General features: G+C 37.0%; 1 protein-coding gene across 3 annotated transcripts in view; it reads right to left on the bottom strand.

Annotated features, from left to right (window-relative positions):
* The window catches only part of LOC149959101 (protein king tubby 1-like), a 140,796-nt gene that overhangs the window by 73,440 nt on the left and 40,612 nt on the right, over positions 1 to 26,744 (bottom strand). The window contains exon 1 of one of the 3 annotated variants that reach the window (XM_090166428.1): positions 13,310 to 13,485. The exons of the other annotated variants lie outside the window; for them this stretch is intronic. Coding sequence (XP_090022554.1) covers positions 13,310 to 13,336 — 27 coding nt within the window. The 5' untranslated portion in view covers positions 13,337 to 13,485. Of the gene's footprint in view, positions 1 to 13,309; positions 13,486 to 26,744 lie in introns of those variants that run through there. 3 annotated transcript variants of the gene reach the window in all.

Genomic DNA, 26,744 nt, shown 5'->3' with positions numbered 1-26,744 from the left:
GTAGTATGTTTACTATTATTAGACATTTTAAATCGATAAAAAGTTAAAAACGATGAAAACTTTGAAAAAGTAATTGATGTTTAAATTTTTAATTTTCCGATTTGCAGAAAATTTTCCGCAATTTGGAAAAGTTTCTGGAAATTTTTCCGCATTTTATTTTTCCGGAAAATTAAAAACTTGTACTCGTATTACGAATTTTAAGCCTAGTTTTTCCATTCGTCAAAAAGAATCCCCATTCTTGAAAATAATATTCACGACTGTCCTTAATTTAAATGGGTTTCAAGTCGATAAAGTTTTACATTTTACAACAGTTTATCGTAACAAACGAAAACCACTTATTTTTAACTCGATCAATATCGGTGTACTCGGTTTGAACGCGAGTTTCATAGTAGTTACGTAAGTGACAATACGATTTTCATTTTATGCAATTTAAAAATATACTGGAAATCAATGTTACCTGAGACCACTAAAGTGGTCGGGATTTAACATTAATAAACATCGGAGTCAGACATGGGCAAATCGAAGTGAGAGTGGAACTAAATAAAAAATTTTCACTCTTTGCCACTCTCGCTTTTCGTCACCCGCCGAGTGCACTCTTCCGCAAAGAGTGACATTACTCAAGGTCACCTATTTCACTCTTATTCTTGGCGGGAAATTTGAATTCGGTCCAAAAAGTATATTTTAGCTTCCTTTGTCGTTAATAGATGGCACCACGCTATCCAGTAAAGTCATGAAATAAAATTTAAATTCAAAATTCCCGCCTTCTTTTAAGAGTGAAAGAGTTGACCTGGACTACCTTCACTCTTTTCCCGCGAGCTCACTCGGCGAGTGACGAAAAAGTGAAAACTCCACTCGTAAGAGTGGAATTGTTTGTTAGCGAGTGGAGTGAGAAAAGTGTGGGGGGGGGGGGGGGAATCACTCGCACAAATTCACTCGGAGTTTTGCCCAACTCTGATCGGAGTTACTTCATTATCTGATCAATAGATGGCCTTAGTTCTCTTCCGGTTTTTTAAAGGAGCAATTTTCCAACAGATTTAATTTACCCACAGATAAAAATTATCTCGCAACTTAGATTTGCGCTCAAGATCATGTTAATTTACATTGAAAAGCTAGCCGTTTTTTGTCCTATCGTAAATCCTTAATTGTAAAATATTTTGAAACAGGGTTTCCATGTCATCTTTCACGTAGAAGCTTTCATGTAGAAAGAAGCTGATGTTATTACGAATGCCGTCATTCAATTACATGGGAAAATATTTTTATGAAAATACTTATTTTTGTTACAAGCCCATTCAAGCTATTAATTCATATTATTGGCAGACAAAGAATTTAATCTAATAATATTTCACATAGATCACTTTATTTAGAGGACTATATCCCCGCCTTTGATAGTGCTTCCCTAATTATCAGAAACGCATTATCGACCATTTTTGACTTTTTGAGTATGAAAGCTTCTCATACTAATTTTTGGGTGCTGATTCTAAGTTTTTTTCTAGCTGGTCTAGTTATCGAGATGTAAAAATGAAAAAACCCATTAAAATCGAAAAGTTTCGGAAATACTCCCCAGAAACGCATTAACGACCGTCGGTAATTTTAAGAAATGCATTATGTCGTTATTAACCAATAAGAGGCTACATTTCGTAAAATTTCGTCTACAATTTCTTCGGCTGCTTTTACAGGGCAACAGTCGCAGTGGCCGTTACTCTGTACTATTATACCACACAATGCGTTTCTGCCAAGAGTTTTAGCCAAATCACATTTGGTCAAATAATTCTTAGATTTACTTAATTTTTGCGATAGTCGTTGTCATATTAAGATTACGGACTGAAAGAAATCCCTGACAACTAGTTTTCAGTTACCCAAATACTGTAGTATTGTTATTTTTCATAAGAATTAAAGAAATATATTTATTTCGAAATGCCATTTTTTTAGATAAACTCAGATAATGCGTTTCTGAAACGTATAGGGTAGAGTGGTCGAAAGTAACAGTAGGTGGAAACTATTCGCCAGTTTTGGAGTAATTTTAAGGAAATAGCGAACAACTTTAAAATACAGTTTGGCTGTTAAAGTATGGAAGAAGTTCGTAGTGCTCGGATTTAGATTAATTTTTATCCATGAATAAAATAAGCTCGGCGATATTGTAATAATATTTATTTAAATAACCAATAGTTGAATAAAAATTGTAAAATGTTTAAATAATCGAAAGTGAATAAGCCTATTATTTAAATAAAACAAACAATTATTTAAATAAATGCCACTTTTATTCAAATAAATGCTTGGTTGCGTTAAAAAACATAATTAAATAAGTTAAATGATATTCTTTTTACCAACGTTTTTTAAATAAATCGAAAAATTTGTGGATAATGAATAAACAATTCCGAGCACTAAAAGTTGGTAGTTTGGGGTAAAAGGTGTACTCTTTTCGTCCCAAAGCGAACGAATAGTTCTGACCTATTAACTTCGAATATAGTGCTTCCAACCGATTCTCAGATAACAGTTATCAGATATCTGAACCGAAAAAATATTTGTGACAAATCTGATATTTGTTTATCCGCATAGACGTTCAGATATTATCAGATCAGTTGATATGGTACAAAGTGCAAACCCACAGTTTAGGCTCGAAACTAAATTGATTTCATCGTAAGCCCACAAATACATCCCTAATTTCAGTTCCTTTCGAAATTTAAATCTGTTTATTTTTATTTGCTTCCAGAAGATTAAATAATAACCAAATAGGCTAATACCCAAGGCACCCATTAAGCGACTTTTAAAGCCTTTAATTTAGGTAGGAGGGTGGTGGCAAGCCCTCCATGCCACGCGAGCCAACAGCTCCCTACACTTACTATTACCCTTAACCTCCACAAGTTTTTATGCATCCACTAGATGTATAAAAGCAGATAATTGAATCCGCTAAGATGAATTATAGTACATCATTTCAGATCGGTTACTTGGGATAATGAATAAGACACAATTTGGGATCAGATTTCCGTGATAAAACTGATCTTTATACATCGGAAAGTCACTACCTAAATAACTTCAACAGTTGAATATTGAAAGCACTACGTTAAATAATAAAATTACCTAGTAATATAAGTAATTACTTTTAAAAAAGAGGTTCGTGGACTGCCAATTTATATTCATTTAAAAAACATACTTAATAATTGAAATTTGACTGGCACTTGCTTTATTTTAATTTGGTATTTAATCCTTTACATATTAATATTTAACTTTGCCAATTTTTGAATATATAATGTTGGTCTTTTGAATTATTCATTTAATGAATATTGTACGCGTTCTTGATTATATTTCAAATTTAAATTTATAAATTTTTAGTTCCATATTAGCATTTCTAATCGAAAAATTATGTATGCACTCTATAACGAAAAAAAGCGAATTCTCTATACAATCAAGAATGTATTTAATACATTTAAAGGCATTAAATGTAATTAAATTTATTAAGAAGAAATTGAATTAAAAATCAAAATGTTATTAGGGGTGTAACTTGCGAGGGGGGGCAAAAATTATAATTATTAAAACAGAGTTGGAAAAAAGCCGGCTTTTTTTAAAAAATCCAGACCAGTGGTTTTACTTGGTTATAACCGGCTTTTTTGAAAAAATCCAGACCAGTGGTTTTACTTGGTTATAACCGGCTTTTTTGAAAAAATCCAGACCAGTGGTTTTACTTGGTTATAACCGGCTAAAATATAAACAGTACTTTTGACTTATATAAGTAGAAATTGTCTGCAGTTATTGTCGTTAATAAGAAACTAAAAAAATAAAGCGAAATAACTGAATTCTTTTGATTTCCTCGGGAAATTCTCCCTAGTTTTTGTGTATGACGCACTGACAGACGCGAGACAGCGAACTGTGTAACTTTAAACCTACCTAAAATCTGGCAAAAGTAAACCGTTTTCTAAATGTGAAACAAAAAATAAACCAAATTTCTAAATAAAAACTGCTAATTTACTAAAATATTCATATTGTAATTTATTTTTAAAAAAAGCCAAAAATAAATCTGTATTTTTTCAAGTGGCTATAACCGGTTTTAACTAGGTGGATATATTCGGTATGGCTGGTTCTATGCCAACCCTGTATTAAAAAGAAATTAACCTCAACTCATTCTTTACAATTTGAGCAAGAATTCACTATCTAGCGCCAGAAATATCTAAAGCCACGTAATATTGGAAGTAATGCTGTCCCACACCTAATATCCAAGGTTCTATTTCCTTTAAATAGGAAGTAAAGGTCGTTATATCGAAATAACCTAAAATTATTTTAGTTTCCTTAGAAAGTTGAAAATCCTTTTCTTTATCCTTTTTCCTACGAAAAATATGCCCAAATATTCTGAAAAAAGAACCGAATTCCTCGAAGTGAAAGCCTTGATCCCGCGTGGCCCCGAGGTAGGCAAGCATACCAAATTACCCTTTGTGGAAAAATGATCCATTTCAACGTGAATTTTTTTGAAGCTCGAGGGACTGATATATACAGGGTGTCCACTAAAAAACGATCCAGGGCGAATATCTCAGAAACCGTTTTCTCGAGGAATTTAAAATTTTTATGTTAGGTAGCTCGTGCAGGGGGCCAAAGAAGAATGATAACCTCGATGACCTTGAACCATGTCTTCAAGGTCATCCAAAAACTATCTCGAGAACCGTAAGTGTTAGAAAGTTGGTTTCAATTAGAAAAGTGTTCCCCGTCACGTTTTATGCCTACATAGCGTGAACATGATCGGATTCGACCAATAGTAAGTCGATAAAATTGTTACCAAAATCACAAAGGTCGTAAAAGGGAAAATTGCAAGACAGCGCTAATAACTCCAAAACAAGTCGTGCTACATTATCGAAATTTGCTAGACAATCGCATCATGGTAGGATATTTTAATATTTGGAAAATTGTATGACCTTGAACCATTGCCTTCAAGGTCATACTAAAATTATCTTGAGAACCATTACGTTTAGAGCAGATATTCCAAATAGAAAGTTGTTCTTCGTCCCATTTTATGTATTAATAACTTTAAATTATAATTTCTAATTGGAATTTTTGATCTAAACCTAATGGTTCTCGAGATAATTTTAGTATGACCTTGAAGACATGGTTCAAGGTCGTACAATTTTCCAAATATTAAAATATCCTACCATGATGCGATTGTCTAGCAAATTTCGATAATGTAGCACGACTTGTTTTGGAGTTATTAGCGCTGTCTTGCAATTTTCCCTTTTACGACCTTTGTGATTTTGGTAACAATTTTATCGACTTACTATTGGTCGAATCCGATCATGTTTACGCTATGTAGGCATAAAACGTGTCGGGGAACACTTTTCTAATTGAAACCAACTTTCTAACACTTACGGTTCTCGAGATAGTTTTTGGATGACCTTGAAGACATGGTTCAAGGTCATCGAGGTTATCATTCTTCTTTGGCCCCCTGCACGTGCTACGTAACATAAAAATTTTAAATTGCTAGAGAAAACGGTTTCTGAAATATTCGCCCTGGATCGTTTTTTAGTGGACACCCTGTATATATCAAACTTTTATCATTGATTTTCTTTTCGTGGGTTGGGAGCAGGGCTGCCACTTTTTTTATTTCTTTAATAAAAATCAAATCAATCGTTTGGATTTAAATCGAATTTTTTTGATTTCATTGATTTTTATGCAATTAATCGCCTTTTTCCAGTATAATTAACGGATATTTTACTTTTATCAGTTGGCTAATTTTGAATTAAATACAATCTGAATTAAATTTAATTAATATTTAATATTTCAGTTTACCCAGATTTCATTTTTTTAATTTTTTAAGAACCTATTTCTTGCCAATAGTCCTTTCTATAAAGTGACATTGGCCTTCTTGTTTTAATGTTGCTGCTGCGTCACGGGTGACGTATCGATGACGTTCCACTACGAAAAGCCCTGGACATAAGGGTAACTTCGACGAGGCACCCTGTTTATAAGTATAGACTGAACTGAACTTCAACGTATTTCGTGACGAATGAGCTACATAAAAACAAGTTCAGCAAGCGTAGCTTATTTAATTGAAAGGTTTATTTATATTCCCCCATTGAAATGTATTGCGTCATTTAAATCAATGATTTTCTAGGGAACCATTGAGATACCGGCCCGATTTGACTTCTACTGTTAGACAAGGTTAGGAGATAAGGCACTAGTCACGTCATTTGACTACTAAAATAAATGCTCTAACTTCTAAAATCAATCTAAATCTGGGGGCTCACTAGTCAATTTGGCTAGTGAAAAATTTTACTAATATTCATAAATAATGGCGAATATGGCGTATCATAAATTCATCATTCATCAATCCCATTTTATTTTAAAAAATCACAACATGCTTGTAGATCTTGTAAAAAATCAAGAGTGCAGAGAGTCCACTGCACCTTATACAAGTTCTGATTCAGAATCTCCATCTCAAATTACTGCGTTATTTGATGATATTATCAATGAAAATATTTTCAACTAGTCAAAGACTAAAGGCCTTTTCACACGAGCCAACTTTTTGATCCAACTATATGAGTCAATTTGAGTTGAGTCAACTAGTTGGTTCGTGTGAATAAAAGTTCGATGAGTTTATCCACCAAAAAAGTAGGCGAGAAAAAAATGGATCACTGATCCATTTTTGCTGATTCAGCATTTTGATTTGGAAAGTTGGCTCGTGTGAAAAGGTCTTTACTCAAGTGAAAATAAACTCCTATTTTAATTCTGACGGGTAAATCGAAATTTTGACTGTCCTAGTTTTTATAACCCCCAAGTCAGTGATTACTAAAATAAATTAATATACGAGGTTCACTAGTCAGGCTGACTACTAACAAATATATCCTTATGTCCAACTCTGCTGTTAAACCGTTAAGTGGATTGCTACAAACCGTCTGAACATAGTTCTTCTCCCTATTCATAAACAGAAACATCATTTCCTATATCGAAGTTATATAACGGTCATGTATTAAATAAAACCCGGAAAATCCCAATTTACAACCAAGAGCGGCGGAAGAATAAAAATTTTATAAACGCAGCGTTATCACGTGAACTATAAACTTTCGTGTCTAGTAAACCCTATTGTTAATCCCCTCTTTGTTCGTGGCCCTTTTGTTTACATACGTTTTAGATTTTCGGTGGCGGACACTCTAAGGACCCGCTCGCCTTTTGAGTCGCGACACTATTTTAACCGCCGCGCTCGGAGCTTAACTTCCCGGGTTAATAAATCATCCAGTGCCATTAATCTCGTCAAGTTCGCGGCTAAAACAAGAGCTGCAGCGAAGAACTCATCGCTCTCGGCCAAATGACCGAAGCAGACAGAATGAATTCTCACACGATATTCATTATCGGGCGAGTCATTCTTTCTTACATCGCGCGATAACGCTGTCTTCTCGCTCGAGAACAGTGTGTCCCAGACTATAAATTAGCGGCGGGGAATGTCAAGTTACACATTTTTGCACTAGCGAGAAATTCCACTAAAAAGCGGATTAAGTTGCCAAATAAAGGGTGTTTCAAAAGGCTATGCACACATTTTAAGGAGTTGTAGGGGGTGAGTTGAGAAGAACGATGAGTGAAAAGAGCGACAGAGAGCTTCAAAGTGTGGCCTACTAGCCCCTGGAAATAAGCTGCAACAAGCGCAAAACCAAGCAGCAATTAAACGCGAACATTAAGGTTTGGGTTCGTGTGATGGGTAAAAGAGGACTTTGTAAACAAATCGAGTTAACCAGCGTAAAAAGGTTAACTTAATCAGTATTTAAAGTTCTTGCTGCGTGGTTTTGCGCTTGTTGCGGCCTACTTCTAGGTTCAAGTAGGCCACACTTTTAAGCTCTCTGGCGCTCTTTTCACTCATCGTAGGAAAATGGGGGGAAAAAACAGGCATACTTCTCAACTCACCCCCTACAACTCCTTCAAATATTTGCACAACCTTTTGAAACCCCCTGTATACAGCGTTTTCCGATTGACTGCTCTAGAGCACTCGAGATGGCACTGATGAAGTTAGAGTGCTCGTATCTATCCATTTTCGAGTGTTCCATTTAATGGAACTGATGGCAGATAAACAAATCAGCTCTTGGAGCAAAGTTTTTAGTGTTCCCGACAATTTTTTTAGCTCGGATTTCGAAAACATGTTCCATGTCTTACTCAAACTTGTAGAGGTAAATGGTAATAGTTAGTGTAGGGAGCTGTTGGCTCGCGTTGCATGTAGGGCTTGCCACCACCCTCGTACGCATTGTAACCCAGCCACCTGTTTAAAGGCATAATACGTCGCTAGATGACTTGGGCCTAAGGTGGTGCCTTGGGTATTAGCCTAGCTGATTATTATGATTATTAAGATCAATTATGCTAGAGACTGATTCGAGCCCAGTATCTAGCAGTCAAACGCTTAAAAGCGAAAAACGTAACAAGCGCCAAACATATCTAGCTTCTGCTAATCCTCGTCGCAGGAATGTGAAATTCGTTGTTTTACCGAAAATGTGGAATACGCCCAACAATTGTAGGGATTACATAACACTAAAACCGGTTTAGAAAGATCAAATTGTAAGACTTTGGTGTCGAAGGTATTTTCCGTATGCCTATTAATACCGTTGACACCGAAAATGCTCAATTTGATCTGTCGAAACCATTTTAAAACGTTTCCAAAGTGTTCAAGTGTGAACGCGGCTTAATAAGCGTCGAAAATCTCAAAAGCCAGAAGAAAGAACGGACAATATTGGATAGGGCTTCCAAGCGATTCTCAGATGCCAGTTGCGTTCTCTGAACCGAGAAAACAATTGTGATAAATCAGATACTAGATTATCCGCATTTAAGCTCAGATACTGTCAGATCAGTTTATCTGCCCTTATGTAATCCAGATAGTTAAAACCCTAAAATAAGGATTATTTACCAAATAAATGTCCAAGTAAGATAATTGTTCAGCTAAATAGATCTGGTGAGATTAGATCTGATACTTGGGATAAGGAGTTAGATTCAATTTAAGATCAGATTGCAGGGAGGAGAAAATATAAACCTGATCTGAAAAACTAATTTTCTTGAGAATCTGAAAATTACGACCTGTTTAACCTGGCCGTTGAAAGTAATAATATTGGAGCCCTTAGGGCAGGGCAACAGAAATACTAAAGGTTATTTCCCCCCATAAATAATTTAATCTGTATATTATTTATAATAAAATATGTATTATTATTGTTGGATGTTTATCATGATATTTAACTGGTGCGCCTACTAAATATATTTCCACTATATTATGTTATACAGGGTGTTAACTAAAAATGGACCAGGGCGAATATCTCAAAATGTGTTTTAGCTACGATTTTGAAATTTTAGGTTGTTATGGAGCGCTCAGGGGGTCACCCAACTATGAGAAATTCAATAACCTTGAACCATGTCTTCAAGGTCGTTAGAAAATTAACTTGAGAACCGTAAGAGTTACGAAGTTGGTTCCAATTAGAAAGTTGTTCCCCGACACATTTTATGGTTAACTATCTTTGACTCGATCTGATTTGCGAAATAGGAAGTCCGGAAATGGTAGGCCAAAAACAAGACCGTCGTTATTTTGAAATTTTCAAACTAAAGACCCTCAACCACGATGAGGTTGTCTAACAAATTTCAGTACTCTAAAAAGAGTACTTTTAAAGTTATCAGTTGAACATCGTCTTTAACACGTTATCAACTTAACGGCCTTCTTGATTTTGGCCTAACATTGCTCAACTTCCTATTTCGGAAATCAGATCGAGTCAAAGATAATTAACCATAAAATGTGACGGGGAACAACTTTTTAATTGGAACCAACTTCGTAGCTCTTACGGTTCTCAAGTTAATTTTCGAATGACCTTGAAGACATGGTTCAAGGTCATTAACATTTTCATAGTTGGTTGACCCCCTGAGCACTCTATAACAACCTAAATTTCAAAATCGTAGCTAAAACACATTTTGGGATATTCGCCCTGGTCCATTTTCAGTTAACACCCTGTATTTAAATTATTTTTTATCATATCAGATTTTAAATTATAAACTTTGATCGTCCCAGGAACCCAACCCAGAAACTTCCGCCAATACCCAAGATGGAAAACTGAAATCAAAAATTAAACCACGGAAAAATAATCCGTGAAAGGAGGCAGCTAGGACAAGAGATTAGGGTGAAGTTTCGGTGCCGCCACAGAAAGGGATTATCTTCTAGATAATACCGGATGAGTAGTGGGTAATCTAAAAAAAATTCCAAGGAATATTCTTAATAAGAGGTTCCATCATCTGCAAAAAATGCTATTTTTTTAAGAAATCTAAATTTTGATTTTATAATGAAAAAAAAAAACAAAGCCTCCTAGGCTCCTACGGGATAGGAAATATATTATTTTTATATTCAAACAAAATACGTTTCTGTGAATTATTTTCTAGTTTTTGGGTAAGCGTTTTTACATGCGTATATCTCAGTAAATAATATTCGCGACCTTTCTTACTTTCTGATAATTCCGAAATTAACAAATTAAAAAGGTATCTTATTAAATAATTTCAGAATTCGGAGTAAATAGATATTGAGTACAAATTCTTCAGCGCTTCAGAATGATACCAGAGGCACGGCCAACTTTGACAATCGCGCAATAGCGGCCAACCGATTCGCCTAGAGTCCATAAACAAGGATTTTCCCGCTATTAACTATCGGCGTTCAGCGCCACGCACGTTTTTATATTAGCTTCCATGCAAAAACTATTCAAAAAATAATTTTCCGCTAGGGGCGCTCAACGCTGAGATATATTTTTGTTGAAACATTTCAGGTTGCTCGGTGACAATATTCGCATGTTTAGCCAAAAGAAGTCAACTACAATCCAATCTCAAGTCGAGCGTATAGTATATAAACCTTGAAGTCAAGCAATTCAAACTTTTTTTAGAGCAAACTTATGGTGTCGGCCAAAGACCTTAGACACCAAAGATCAAGTCAACTAACAATATAAGTTCGGCATCCACTTTATAATCGCAATTTTTTTACTTATTGTTAGTTTTAATTTTTCCAAATGCCAAAACTACGCGATGGCAAACGTTAACGCAAACCATCTCAGCTAGGCCTAACATTTATTTTTCGGAGGGACGCAAAAAATATCCGTTAAGCCTAACGCATATTTTTCACGTCATGGAATGACCATGTAAAGGGTAGCTGGCACATCCAGGCCCTATGTATTAATACTTAAAAGCGAATCGATGTTTGCGTTTTATTGACAGATTTTATTGTTGGATGCATTCTTGTCAATACGTATGCGGCTACGCCACGATGCCTGGACGTGAGAATCATGAACAAATATTTAATATACACTAGGGCAGCTACTTTTTGAGCCAAAGAGGCTATTTTGGAGCGTGACGAAAAATATGTTAACATAAACATATAGTGTGGAGGTCGTATCTGCGTCCTAGCTAAAGTATATGTAGGTATTTCCATAAAATAAAACAATAAGAAAATTAAAGTATTAAATGTTGTTCTCCGCGTCACGATCTTAAGCTTTTTAGTACTTTATTGGCACGCGCGTTTCGCACGTAGACTTCGAATTCCAAAATCTAATCGACTCCCTATCTTCAATAACTATAGCTAGTGACGTAGAAAAGACATTTACACGTGACCTCTCGTATTTCAAAGAAACACCGATTCTGCTGCAGATTAAATCGGCAGATTAAATTTCTCTCGTTACCAAAGTTTCAGGACGGAATTTTTCAAAAGACATTATGTGAATATAATATTAAAACTCGTGAATTGACTGGTTTTAATGATGTCCTTTTCGCCGATTTTGGAAGCCTAGTTTTGGCTGCTACCATGTAGCATAATCATTCATAAGTAGACCATAAATACATTATCTTTAATGAAACCTTGTTCAAGGAATATGACTTAAATGGCGTCACTTCCAATTCCGTGACGAAAATTGCGTCATCTACTTCATAGGAGGAAAACGGAAGTTAGAGGAGTGGAATTTGAAAACGCGCGTAATTCCTCGCGAATTTCTGGCTCTAACAATCTACAGTTTAGCTCGTGCCACGCGACCACGAGATTATGATTACCTTTTCAATAGTACAATGATTATAACACATTTCCATTTTTGCGTCCACTTATTATACGATCCGTGTGAAACAAGGTCTCATTGAAATGTTACTCCCGAGTGATTATATTACATAAGAAAAGTTTTATTTATAAAACTAGAAATGGTTTACAATTCCATTCACTGGATCTTAGCTCAGCCTGATTTTAGTAGATTGGTTTCATACCTCGTTCACCAGAGAGTGAATTCGCGGCCCGTGGTCATATAAACACAATGGTTTATCCTTAATCGTTCAATAGTCTATATTTAAAACAAAGAATCTTCGAAAGAGTAACACTGAACCCATAAACAATACTAGTACATAACCAATAGACATACTGAGCCCGGTCTAGAGAACGGCCAACCGTACTATAATTATAGTACATTTCGATAATTTTACGTTTCGAAATTTTCCGTACTATAATTTCAATCGCGTAGTATATAGTACGATTTTTGCGATAATTGTACTATAGTTTTACTATATTTCCGATATTTGTGCGATAATTTAAGAAATATTAGAAAGTTCCTTTTTGTTAACATAAGAACTGCGTTTCCAGTTTCTTACGTTACTCATAAGTAGGCTAAGAATAGTTGATTTTATAAAATATCTTTACGCTTGCCCAACTTGTTGAAATGTTGCCCTGGAATAGTTCAGCCAATGCCTAAGAATGAGTTCATAAACTCTTTAGTGGGAGAGAAAACGGATCCACAGCTCAAACGGGGAGCCAACATTTTAACAAGATGGCTATTATTATTTTATAAAAAGAACAATTGAAATATTATACTCCTTCGAGTGTTTGGTTTGTACTCGAAAATACAGCCACTTGACTAATCAAGCGTGTTGTAGCCTAACGAAATCGAAATATGTTAGTAACGGCCAACTATGATAAAGTGCTACCATGCTATAGCGAGTAATCAAAGTTGACCATACTTGTGTACTATAATTTTTTAGAAAATTCGATAATTTTTGGGCTTCGATACTATAATTTCAGTTTTGGGACCTGGCAACGCTGGCTTGGGTGTAACAATCAGTTCACAGTAGGTAGGTCTAAAATCCCACACGTTTACGAGCGTGGGATTAACGCGTCTAAGGCTCGAAAACAGTGGTCATGACGTGTTTCTCTCAATTTAATTGGTCAAAACTGCCATTCAAACCGGCTTAAACTGACTGTTAATCTCTAGTGTAACCGGCGTCTGCTAACAGAAAAATGAAATAATAACAAAAATGGAAACTCAATCGACAGTGAGTCAAACAAGTGACAATCAAGAGCGTGCATTCTTACCATAAGAATGAGCATTAGGGGCATCATATTGAAGCCGTCGTCCAGTTGCGAAAGGCAGCTGAAGAGAGTCTTCGGAGAAGGTCACCGCGACAACAGGTGCCACCGGAATGAGGAGCGACTCTCTCTCGGTCTCGGGGATAGCGCGAGTAAACGCAACTAGCGGAACTCCCCGGAGAAAATCACCACGGACCGAGAATTAGTTTATTTTCCTCAGCGCCCCCTAGCTACTTTGAGGCGCATAAAAATAGGCGATTCTTCTCATTAATCAAGAAAAGCATTCGTCGGTGACGGGCTGGAAACAGGTTCGCCGATCGTCGGAGTGGGTGGGCGGGCGCCCCTGGCCAATCTCGGAGCCGCGGGAAGAGCTCTTAATTTGCTGGACGTGATCCGCGTCCGCTTCACCCTTTCATCTCGGAGCTGTCTCTCCAACAAGTCCATTAGCGGGGAAGCGCCAGAGCCAGTGGTGGCGTGGGCGGCGGTGGCGGTGGTCGGGGAAACGGCGCGAGGATGACTAGCGAAGTAGTTCGGCGAGCGACCAGCGAATTCCGTCTGTCGCCCACGACTGGGCGAAGAGGAATGAGCGAGAATCGGGTCGGGAGGAACTGCCGCGGGGCCCGAAACCGAGAGGAGGAGAGATATCCGCATCTTCCACCGCGGATCATCCACCAAATATCTTCTCGCGAAGAGAAAGAAAGATTAAGCCGCGGCTAAAGTGGAAGAAATATTCGGGAAAAACCAGAGGGAAAAGAAACTACGGGTGGAGGGGAAGTGGTAATGGAGTTCTTTACCTAGGGCGGCCGTACGGACCATGGCCCCTGGAGCACTTAAGGGCAAATATCAAGGACGAAAATTGGCACCGATCAAGGCCCTTTTTTTCCTCCCACGGGTGACCGAGGGAAGAATTCCCCCCCGTTGAAACCGAGTTATGAGAATGGATTTCTTGGAGCAGTCCCCTTCGCCTCGAAGGGGTTTGTTTTCTTTCCTCTTTATTTACATTACCTGTATCGATCTCTGAGCGCGCGCTTCCATCGATTTACTTTAGCGAACTAAAAGAAAGCGCAAATAAGCCCCCGGGTTGACTTTGTCCAGCCAGAGGGTCGCTCACCGACAATTGACCCAAATAAAGACGAGCGGGAATCATCAAAGTGAACCACCATCCCTTCAATTTCTCTCTCTCTCACTAGCATTCCTGGTTTCTTTCGTTCCTATCCGAGATTATCGATAAACAGGACAACGTATTGATTTTTTCCCAGTTCATTCCAGAGATCATCCACAGTTATCACCAAGCGTCTAAGGACGCAAATTCCTAGTCGCGACCGAAAACTATCGCAGCGCCTCCTTTGGTTTGCCATTGAAACGTAGACAGGTAGCAAACGCTATTCGCGTAACGACGCTAGCTTCTCTACTACAGACAAATTTAAATTTAAAAAGAAAATGATTCAAAAATTATATTAAAATGCAAGTATCATTACTTTTTAAGTAAAATTTACGACTAACGATGAGTAAAAACTAATAGCGTCTGCTTTAGCCGCTACCTATCTAGGTTTCAATGGTGAACTAAAGGGGGCGATAGTATTCAGCTGCAAATTAGTTTTTCCTCGTCGTTATTTGTAAATTTTACTCTAAAAATAATGATACTTGCATTTTAATATAATATTTTGATACGTTTATTTAAGAAAAAACGTTCTTATAACTTTTTAATATGTCTCTAGCAGACGCTCGATCATAGGCGCAACCTCGGAGAAGCTAGCGCTGTTCAACATCTAGACTCGTTTCGGTCGCGAATTACTATTTTAAAATTTAATTTAAACTTCAGTCGTCCACCGACATCGGGAACTATCTCATTATTGAAACCAAAAGTTGTTTTAATCCCAGCTTAAAATCTAGAGGGCCACTACGAAGGAATGTAGTTAGAAACTCTGAAGACGTTTAATTTATTTTTGCACAGTTTCAATAAAGCCTAAAACTAACCGTGACTTCCAACTCCCTTCTAATTATCAAAATGGGAGCGCCAGTCCCCTTCGCTGTAGCTTAAACCTAGGAGCAACAGACACAAGGAGAACGTAGCTAGCCTTTAAACACGCTAAGGCCGTGTTGTGTACAAATTAAGCTAGTCGTGGAAACTAAGAGAGCGAGCGGTAGTGGCGGTCGAAATTAAATATTTGGTGCGGCCACCACCTCCAGCGCTTCGAAAACTGGCTTCCAACGTCAGGAATTAACTCAAATTAATTTGTTAATATTGTCTAAACAGTTATTCTGCGAGCGTCCTCGTGTATTTTGCTTTACTACACAAGAACTAAATTGGTTTAAAATACTTTGTTCAAACATTTATCCTCTTTCATGGTTTCTACTTTTCTATTAAACCACGACACGTTTGCCAGAACACGGCCAACTTTGAACTATAACGGGCAACTCATTCTCCGAATTTCCGTGAGCAAGCTATAGCAAGCGAGGCGCTTAACGCATACATTTTTTTATTCGCTTCAATGAAAAAACTATTCTAAAAATAATATTCCGCTAGGGGCGCTCAACTCATACTGATATCTTTGCTCGTAGATTAAAATAGAAACTTCAACGAATAGGTTGGCCGCTATAGCGCGAGATCAAAGTTGGCCGTGGCCAGAGTAAAGAAAGAGTTAACATTACCTTCGAATTTCAAAAGTCGATCTTTTAAAAATACACTAAGCCTTTGCCTATGGAGGGGTAAGTATATCAATGCGGAACGCGATATTTAAAAAGATAAAAGTAAAAAAAGTACAGCTTTTAAAAAGGCAATAAGCCTTTTCCAATGGAGGGAAGGTATTTCGAATCTGAACGCAATATCTCGAAAGCGAAAAGACCAGCCCATATAGGCCAAGCCTTTGCTACGAGTAAAAATTAAAAGTATTATTTTGTTTCACAGGAATGTAAAACGCGGCAAGATTAAGACGCGGTAAGCCTTTGACAATGGGGGATTTTAAGTGGGGTTACAAAAACCCATCCCTGTGAAAGTCTGAATTCATTTCTAGAACGCATAAAGACCAGTTTATATTATTTTTCGCTAAGCCTTTGCCAGGGTGTCGGGGGAGGGGGAAGTGATTTCAGCTTAACTTTACAAATATGTCTGAGCCCGAATCTCGAAAACCCTCGAGGAACAAGTAATCTGTTGAGGACATAATGTATTCCCCCTAAAGCTGATAATGCAAGGACGCGCTGGTTGATCCAATGGACAAAGAACTACTCTGTATATGTAAGCCCCAGAAGCTTAGACATTAACGTCAACAGACCCTTCAATATAACACATTCAGGTAAGAAGTATTAATGCACATAGCCTGGACGTACAAGCTACTGTTTATATGGTCCTTGTAAGGGTTAGTTTTAAAAAGGTCGTAGAAATGAAAAAACTAATTTTAGGCATAACCATAAGTGTATAATATTGTTACATAAGTGTGACACTTCCTATTCTTCACACGCATTAGTTTTACTGAGAACTATTCACAAGACAAACTGCATTACGGGCTTCGTCGCCGTTTTGCGTCGCTTGCTAACGCGTCACACGTAGCCTTTGACAGCGCCTCGCTAGGGGGGATTGTCTTCTTGTGATGACGTCACTCCGTTACTAGCTCTCAGTAAAATATTCCCCGAAGTGAAAACTTATGTAACAATATTAGTGACTTATGGCATAACCGATATTGTTGGCGTAGACGCGAAACAACTTTGTTAGGTCTAACCGATAATTTTTGCGTAGACGTGAAAAAATTATGTTAGGACTAAACAAAGATAATATAAACCTCGTACCCTAGATTCGAAATAACTGTCTCGCGCGTAGTCAATATTGCTTACCCACTTCCTGCTGGAACTCCGAAAAAATTAGCTTCGAAGTCACAATGGTAACCAACTATAGATAAGATCACGGCCAACTTTGTTCGCGCAACAGATAGTCATCAAAATTGGTCCTAATAGGCCTATGGCAGCAACTGATGGAGGCCGATTATTCTGAGGTCACGTGCTGGAAGTGGGGAAACGCTTCGATACAAAAACGTCAATCAGAAAGCTCCCAGAATTCGAATTTACGGTACGGAGTTCTATCATATCTTTGGTTTAACCTATATTTCTTTCGTCGACACGCAAATTTTATGTTAGATATAACCGATATTTTATTGCGTCGACTTGAAAGAATCATTTTAGGCTTAATCGATATTTTTGGCGCGACTCGAAAAAACTACGTTAGGCCTAACCGCAATTTTTGCGTCATATCGCCTTTTTGCATTTTAAAAATTGAAATAACAATAAAGAAAAAATTGCTTTTATTAAGTGTTGAACCTGGTTGACTGGGTTCGTCTTGAGCATTGACGAGGTCTTTTAAATCTGAATCTGACCTTATTTGGAACCAAGATGTGAAGTAACATTAATAAACTCTTTAAAAGAAGGTACTGAAAGCCTTTTATCAGATCTTCAAACTCTTTCCCTATTTTAAAGCGTTGGCTTTAAGGGTAAGCATTTGCAAAAAGGGGTTTCTGAGAAAAAGAGGGCTTAATAAAAACCCAAGTCTCTTTAAAAAAATTGCACAGAGTTCCAAGCCACCGTATAAAAAAGAACACCGATAAAAATACAAACTTAAAGAATGCCGAGCTTCAGCACGGCATCGTAACTCCTTTAATATTATTCAATTCGACGCTCTTAAGAAATCTGGTGTGCATAAAGCAAAAAATAAAATTAACTATTTCTGGAAATCAAGAAATTCCCAGGAATTATAAGAAAATTAAATTATCCGGTGAAATATTTTAAATATTGGAAATGTCGAATGTTTTTTAAATGTCGAAAATCTTTGATAGTTAACTAAAATATTTTATAAATATGGTAAATAATTGAGAAATATCGAAATAACTGTAAAATATCGGAAATATTTGAAAAATATCGGGAATATTGGAAAAATATCGAAAATATTTGATAGTTATCGAAAATATTTGAGAGTTATCGAAAATATTTGATAAACCAAAGAATATAAAGCCCCAGGAATGGAAGGATTGAAATTATTGGCCGCGTGTTTTGGTTGCGCTAGAAACTTCCAGCAAAGCAAATCAGAGTAACCGGAAACGGTTAACGCAACCCGGTCTCTCTTTAAAAACGAGAGGCGCAAAAGTTCCACTAGACGGAGCTACACCTTCCATTACTGGGGCTATATATTCTTTGGATAAACATCGAAAATATTTGGGAAATAACGATCTCTAAGCAAAGTAAATTTGAGCTGATTCGATAATAGATGCAGCCGCCAAACACTCTTCGCGTAGCTTTTTAAACCATGGGGCTTACAACAGGGCTTACACCAAATATTCCCCGTAAACCATTATAATTTTAGTGCAATTATTAAATCAAAGCCATTTACTAAGAATTTATTTAGACAGTTGATAGTTAAAAATACATTCCATGAAGTTGGAAATTTTTAGGTTTTGAGTTGCCAAATATTGTTCTTCTCCCCCCTCCCCCAAACCTAAGTGTGAAATGTCTCTCAAATAGCCGTAATTAGTTCTTAGTGAAACCTAGGAGCAACAAACACAAGGAGAACGCAGCTAGCCTTTAACACGCTAACGCAGTGTTGTGCACTAATCTCATTGGACGAGCCTTTACGCTGAGCGTTTTACGGAAAGGGGGAAGACAATTTGCGAATTTTCCCCTTCCGACGCAGCAGGCGCTAAAGCGTCTAACCAAGGAAAAATGTACACAAGAAAATGCACGAATTCGGACGGGCTGCGTTCTTCTGGTGTGGGCAGTGCTGTGTTTGTTGCTCCTAGCTCAAACTTTGTATTCACTCAAATGGCAAGATCTGTTCACAGGGGTAACGCCATTAGAGGCCACCGTATTTTCCCGAAGTCTGAAACAGATCTCGATGGAGTCAACAGTCAAAAATTATACATTTTAATTGATTTAGAAACTGTGAAAAATAAATTGAATGTGAATAATTTGGTTTCTTTTTACGCCGACTTTTGGTTGAACTTTAGTTTATACTTTATAAAACATTTCTTAGTAAAAGCATTAAAATATCTAAATATTTGCTTCTATTGTTGGGGCTTTTGATTTGATAGCATTGTGGGCTATTGAGCTGGTTATAAAATACGGATTAATGCAATATTACATTTATTTATACTTTGGTATAATGACTATGTTTGACACGATTTTTATTATTTCTACCACTGCACCTCAAATCCCACCTCTTTAACTTCAGTCAAGTATGTTCCAAGACTTAAAGCAAGTGTCGGCACGACGCCAAGCAGCTCTTTATTCAAGAGATGTCGCTATCGTCGTAATCAAAACAAGATAGTTAAGCTACATTTTGACCCAAAAGACGGGTTTTTATAGGTACCCTTCGCGTTGATTGGATCGTCTGTAAATTTGACGATTATAGTAATTTTTAGTTATACATTTTATATGGGATAAATAATTATGGTTAAAGTCTACTAAGTAGAGTATAAGTTTTTTAAGTATAATACTCTACAATGGCTCTCTGACGACGTTATCATTTGGCTATTTTTAATTTTAGCTACCTTGGCCATTAATAGATGGCACCACGCTCTCCAGTAAAGTCGCGTTTTTCGAAGAATCAGGTAGATTCATGGCCATCTCTAATAACAGGGGCCTTTTCATAATACAGGTGGCAATTATAGAGCCGCCACTTGCTTTAAAACGCAACGAAATTGGCCAATGGAGAAAACAACAAGGCAGAACGCGCTCAAACTGTACAACGACACTGAAGCTAGTACCTTTGGTGATGTACGGCAACGCCACAGGCGGACTTTCTTTGAACTAAATTGTGCCATATTTACCACTGGCTGTAGGATTAGTGGTTTTAGGCAATAGAGTCGGTTATCGAGTATCAATTTTTTTTTCATCGAGTATTCGAGTCGAGTAATCGAGTATTTGATTAAGGGAAACTATCTCTTATATTTTTAAATAGTCGGGTGATCGAGTACTTGATTAGGAGCTGGATTTATTCAAGTAATTATGAAATTAAATTTGAAAGGAGTATAATGCTGAAAAATATCCCTTTAATTAAAATGAACCACAGTTTCCACAACTTTGTAAGGACCGTTTATTGCCACTCAAAAATTTGTAAAAACCCTTCATTGAATTTTGAAGCAACGAGGATAGAAAAAACAAATACTCGATGAGTTTAGAGAGCAGCTTATTCGAGTAATCGGGTACCCGAATATGCAATTCTTTGGTACTTGGTAATTGACGAGTATTCTCCAATTACTTATTCAAGGTCGAGTTCGAGTACTAGACCTAAAAAAAGGCCGAGTACTCGATGATGTTCCTGTACTCGCACAGCTCTATATTTTCTTCCTTTCACGGTGCAGTTTGAGCACAAAGCCACTTAGTTTTTAATACATAGTTTCCATCTCAACGTCATCAATGACGCAATTCCAAGTATAGATATATGCACCAAGAATAAATATGTAATTTGAGCAAGAATGAACCGTACAAAGCCGCCATTTTGCTGGGATGGATTTATTAGTAAAACGTGAGGGTTAACAGTTTCAGTCGTCTGTTTGTGGATTTGAATTATATTCAAATAATAATGAATTTAGTTTCACGTTAAAAATTGTTCGAGTAGTTCAATTATAAAGTGAGACCGACAATTGTCATTATATTCGATACCGAACGTAATTATAAAAGGGATAACTACAAAGGCCTAATTTTATTAACTTTGCCGACTTCTTTTCGTAAATATTCCTGTCGTCATTTGCTACGTTAGTTAAATAACCCGGGTTTAAAATCTTATCTGGTTTTGCTGAGGGCCCATAACGATATAAGTTTAAAAAATTTAAAGCATAATTCTAATTTTAAAGCATAAATTTAATTATCGTACGTTTTGTCGCTTCGATGAGATTACCAACAAAATGGCTACCTATTTAGTAGCTACGCGCGAAATGGTTTGAATTTTTGATCTCTCCTCCCGGTTTCCATGGATACCATAGGCCTCTCCCTTAGGTACAAACTATGTATATGCAAATTTAGTTACCACTGACGCGATAGAAGCTTCAATTAATCATCCTCCCCGGAAATCGCCAAGAAGTAATATTTCCGAGAACCAGGACCTGCAAGTCCCTGTTTATAAAATAATGGAATTTGGTCAAGACGTGGAGGGCCCATGGATTGTCATTCTCCAGAAGTTTAAATAAATACATTATTGGTGAAGTCGATGGATACCCTAAAAGGCGTATTTAATTTTTAAAAAATGCATAGCGTCATCTTGGTTAAAAGTTAAATTTATAATCCCTGTTATATTATTTATTATTTATTATTTATTATTAAAATAATTTTATATAAGTATTGATTAACCGAAAACCCAGCCACGCACAAGTAGATCTTGCTTATGTGGCCGTTGGTTTGATGTACTTCGCAAATTGTTGTTTTTGTATTAACATACAGCATCAATAAATCAATAATAATAGAATAATCGAAAAAAAGTTCATTTTTAGTACATCCGAATTGAAAATGGAAAATAAATGTATTCTAAGTGCTTCTAGTAAACTTGAGAAGGAAACATTTCAATCGATATTTTTGAGATGAAATTAAAGTTTCGTTAAAGCTGTTTGTCAATAAAATTTTGCCTCTATCGGGCGAAAGGGGGCAATAGAATCGGCCTTGATTGATGACCGATCTACCATTTGTTCTCCCTGGTTTTTACAAAAATAAGATTGAGTAAGATCCATTTGGCTCTGGCCCGATAAGATTCGACGTTTCTCGTAACTGTCGCTTTTAAATTTATTTGTCGTGTTAAAAGTTAGTGACTGTGACAAAACGCAATCACGTGAAAGATCTTTTACGAAAGCATCCAGATTATCGGCACCCTGGTGTAAATATTTTATTATCAAATGTTCAGTGTTGTTGGTAGAACCTAGGAGCAACAAACACAGCACCCCACAAAAGGAGAACGAAACTCGTCAAAAGTCGCGGATTTTTCTTGTGTACAGTTTTCATTGGTTAGACGCTTAAGCGCCTGCTGGCGTCGGAAGGGGAAAATTTGGAAATTGTCTTCCCCCCGCCCGTAAAACGTTCAGCGTAAAGGCTCGTCCAATGAAATCTGTACACAACACTGCGTTAGGGTGTTTAAAGGCTAGCTGCGTTCTCCTTTTGTTTGTTGCTCCTGGGTAGAACACTGTTTTAGTTTTAGAGTTTAGATCACATTTATTTTAGTTCGGATCAGAGGTGGGCAAACATTGTGAGCGTTCATTTTTGAAAATCCTCTCGAAACGAGTGAGCACTTCAAATACGAAGGTTGGTTGCTCTTGTTAAGCGAGAAAGATAAATTGAGTCAGCTCAGGGTGATCGCCGATTAGTTAACTCAGTCAGTGATTTTTCACGGCGCGGTGAGCGAGATCAGCTGATCGAGGCGCTAGCCTGCTCAATTTTAAGCGCCCCTTCCCCTAGCGGCGGGATAATTCGTTCACAAGAAAGCGCTGACGGCGGGCTGAGTGAGATCGCGCCGAGAGAAGCACTAGTTTTTTAACATTGGATTTTCTCATCCCACTGAACGAAGGGATAGACTGTTTCCCGGAATTCGCTCAAAGCGCTGTGAGAAAAAAGTTTCATTTCTTATAAATTATTTCATAAAAAAGTACATTGATTAAAAAAAATCGACAATAAAATATTATTTGTATAATTTTTTCTCACCGCGCTGTGAGCGAATTCCGAAAGAAAGACTATCCCGTCGCTCAGTGGGTTGAGAAATTGCAATGTTAAAAAACTACCGCTTCTCTCGGCGCGATCTCACTCAGCCCGCCGTCAGCGCTTTCTAGTGAACGAATTATCCCGCCGCTATTGGAAGCGGCGCTTAAAAATTGAGCAGGCTAGCGTGTCGATCAGCTGATTTCACTCAATGCACCCTGAACGATCAGTGACTGAGAGAATTTCACGGCGCTCGGCCTGAGCTGGTTCAGTTTAAGAGAGAGAAAATAGCATCGCCAGTATTGAGCACTAGCTTACTTGATCACTCAAATTAAAAAGGTCTGAGCGTTCATTTCAGAATTCGCTCACAATTTTTGCCCACCTCTGGTTCGGATTGCCCAAGTTGTCTTCCATTTACCAAGTGTATGTGTAGTTAGGAAACCATGACGTAATGCAAAAATAATCGTAATTTATTCATACTATAATCAATATTTAACACACATCAATAATATTGAGCAACCGTATCTAGTAATAGTTATAGTTAAGAAATCAGGGACGGTTTTTGCGACTGAGGCGTAATTTCAAATATTTAAGTCTAATAATTTTGGTAAACATATTTTCGATTGAACAAAACTAAATAATAATATGAATTTTAAATACCCATTTTAATGTACAGTGACTTTTTCTGAGCAATAAAAGTATTTATTTAATAATAACGAGTTTAAAAGCGAAATCTCTACAACCTTTTGTGGGACGTGTTAAAAAGGTTTTCACCAACAAAGCTGGGTAAAAATGTTGGCTGGAGTAAATAGTTTAGATTTTACGTTATTCGAGAAGCAACTAAGATATTGCGTGCTGTCCAGAGAAAGGTCGAGGAAAATTTAAATGGAATAGAAATCAAATCGAAATATAAATTTTTAATACGCGCTCCGACTGGTTTTCAACGTAACTAACGCCAGTCACCTCTAGTTTCTTATAAACGTTTTGGCGGGAGTATGAAAATGGTTGGTCCACCCGTTAAATCTTTCGATTTTTTCCACTTTAATATCAAATAATTCTTTCAAACTACGTAAACTGGGCAGAAAACGTAGACCTGTAGTATTGTAAAAAGAGTTCAAATTTGGCGGAGTGTGAAATGGTTATTTAAAATAACATATCTGCCTTCATAATTATGATTTGGGTACATTTGTTCGAATTTCATTCGTCCAAACGGTGGTATAAAGGTCCTAATGCCTGAAAACAGGATCGTATGTCCGAAAACGTATTTCATTTGCCCGAAAAATTCATCATAACTTTTGTTGGTGATTTAGTCGTTCAATTTATGTTACCTTTACTGGCGAATTTCATTTGTTCGAATAATCGTTTGTCCGTTTTTTCGAACATTAGGAATTGTTTTCTTTTTTAAATATTGTTAATATAAGAAAATAGTAATATTAACGTGAACCTAACCTAACCTAACCTAACCTAACAGCAGCAATTAAGAAAAAACAACTTGAACAAACAACGATATTTACAATGTAGTTTTTTATTTTTAATTCTTGCACTAAAAAAAATCCGGTCCAAAAAAATAGCAATAAGAAATACTAATTTAACGACAGAATTCGGACAAGTGATGCTACCGACTCGGACGAATGAAACCTACAAGTTGTCCAATTCGAACAATTGAAACATTGGTTATTTCGGCGGCTCGGACGAATGAAATTCGAACATTTGTTCCACCGTTCGGACGATTGAAATTCGAACAAATGTACCTACCCCATAATTATTACCCCCAATTTCCAAACTACTTCATAATCACTTTAAAGGTGCACAGAATAGTTTGCAAAATTCACGCGTAGTTTTGAAACTTGAACCTCACAATTCGAAAACATATATGCACATTGCAGTCTGTTAATCGCATGTGTATTTAATTATTCAAAAAACTACTTTACGTTTCTTAATTTAATATTTAATTGGCTTTTAATTTTTAATTTCCTGAAATAATTGCCGGCTTGGGTTTAACATCAATTACTTAGAAGGTAAATAAGGATTTCATTTTTCAAATACAGGGTGTTTCAAAAGATTATGCAAAAATTTGAAGGAGTTGTAGGGGGTGAGTTTGCAAGTTCTCTCCCCACTGGTTTAAGGGGTTTTCCCCCGAGCTCTTCGGTTTCCCCTTCCATAAAAACTTGTTGAGGTTAACGGTAATAGTAAGTGTAGGGAGCTGTTGGCTCGCGTGGCTTGCGGGGCTTGCCACCACCCTCCTACGCATTGTAACCCGGCCACCTGAATTAAAGGCTTCAAAAGTCGCTTGATGACTTAGGCCTAAGGTGGTGCCTTGGGTATTAGCCTAGCTGATTATTTTTTTTTTTTTTTTTAAGTATGCGGTGTTTTCCTAATTTTCCTACGATGAGTTAAACGAGCGCCAGAGAGCTTCAAAGTGTGGCCTACTAGCCCCTGGAAGTAGGCCGCAACAAGTGCAAAACCAAGCAGCAGGGACTTTAAATACTGTTTAAGTTTACTTTTTTTATGCTGTTTACCTCGATTTGTTTACAAAGTACTTTTTTACCTATCACACGAACCCAAACCCTAATGTTCGCTTTTCCCTGCTGCTTGTTGCAGCCTACTTCCAGGGGCTAGTAGGCCACACTTTGAAGCTCTCCGGCGTTTTTTAAACTCATCGTAGGAAAATGGGGGAAAAACTGGCATACTTCTCAACTCACCCCTTACAACTCCTTAAAATTGTGGCATAACCTTTTGAAATACCCTGTATAAAAGTGGTTCATTTTGATAATTTATTTTTGTATTTATTTAAATCATGGTGGAATTTTCGCCAGTGCTTCAATTGCAATTTGGTTTGGTTTAAGGGGAATTAACTTAGTCTTCGAGGATCTAAATGTAAATCTAGAGATCCTTTAAGCAGACGACACTTATGTTTTGTTTTAAAAACACTCGTCGTCAAAATTACGAATGGAAAAGAGTTTCGTCTAAGTTTCCCATTATTGTTCGGTTCAATGATCTGTATAATTAATCAAATTAGTTCATAAAAAAGAACGTAGTGGCTATATCTTCTCCACGCCTATGAGATCATTACCAAATGAAATCTAATTATAGTATTGACTAATTGCGCTCCTTTTATTTTTAACAAACACTTTTGCCAAAAGCAGTTTTGAGTCTTTTTTGCAGGCGTACGTCCTCGACATACGGAGGTCACGGACATTCAGAAAAACTCATTACGGGATTTGCAATTCCAGTGCATTTTTCGCCCTTTGCGTTGGATTTTATGTTTAAAAGTAATCAACGGGTTTGGGGATTTTTTGGGGTTTGTGGATTTTACTTGGGATTTGTGGATTTTTATTTAGATTTGTTTTTTTTTAATCTAAACTTGTATTCCCTTCTTCGCGAGTCAATGATGATTTACGCCTTTGAAGTTTTGACAATGGCCCAAATGGACAACGTGCCCAAAACCGACCAACAATGATTCAAACTAATAATGTATTTAATTGAACTAGAGTTGTTAATCTGGTTCACACGGGCAGTGTTTTGCCGATTTTCTCGTTTTACAACCTTTTCCCGTTGGTCTGGCGCGCAGGAAAGCGACTGTACACACCATTGAGTTGGGAATATATCTAGAGATCCAATCAAATCTGCTCCCCACGAAACAAGTTTTTGGAAATTACGAATGTGTCGTCTCCTCTAAAATGACGAGAAAACGTTATCATATGACCCGTGGCGCCATCCATTATTTTTGAAAAAAAAATCTTTTTGCCGGAAAACGCGTCTTATTTGAACGAACCATTGAGAGACA

This window comes from Leiobunum rupestre, chromosome 2 (assembly GCF_980474605.1).
Source record: "Leiobunum rupestre chromosome 2, qqLeiRupe1.1.hap1, whole genome shotgun sequence".
Taxonomy (NCBI): Eukaryota; Metazoa; Arthropoda; class Arachnida; order Opiliones; family Sclerosomatidae; genus Leiobunum; species Leiobunum rupestre.
The sequence above is the reverse complement of the archived record's forward strand: the minus strand, read 5'-3'. Positions and strand labels throughout refer to the sequence as shown.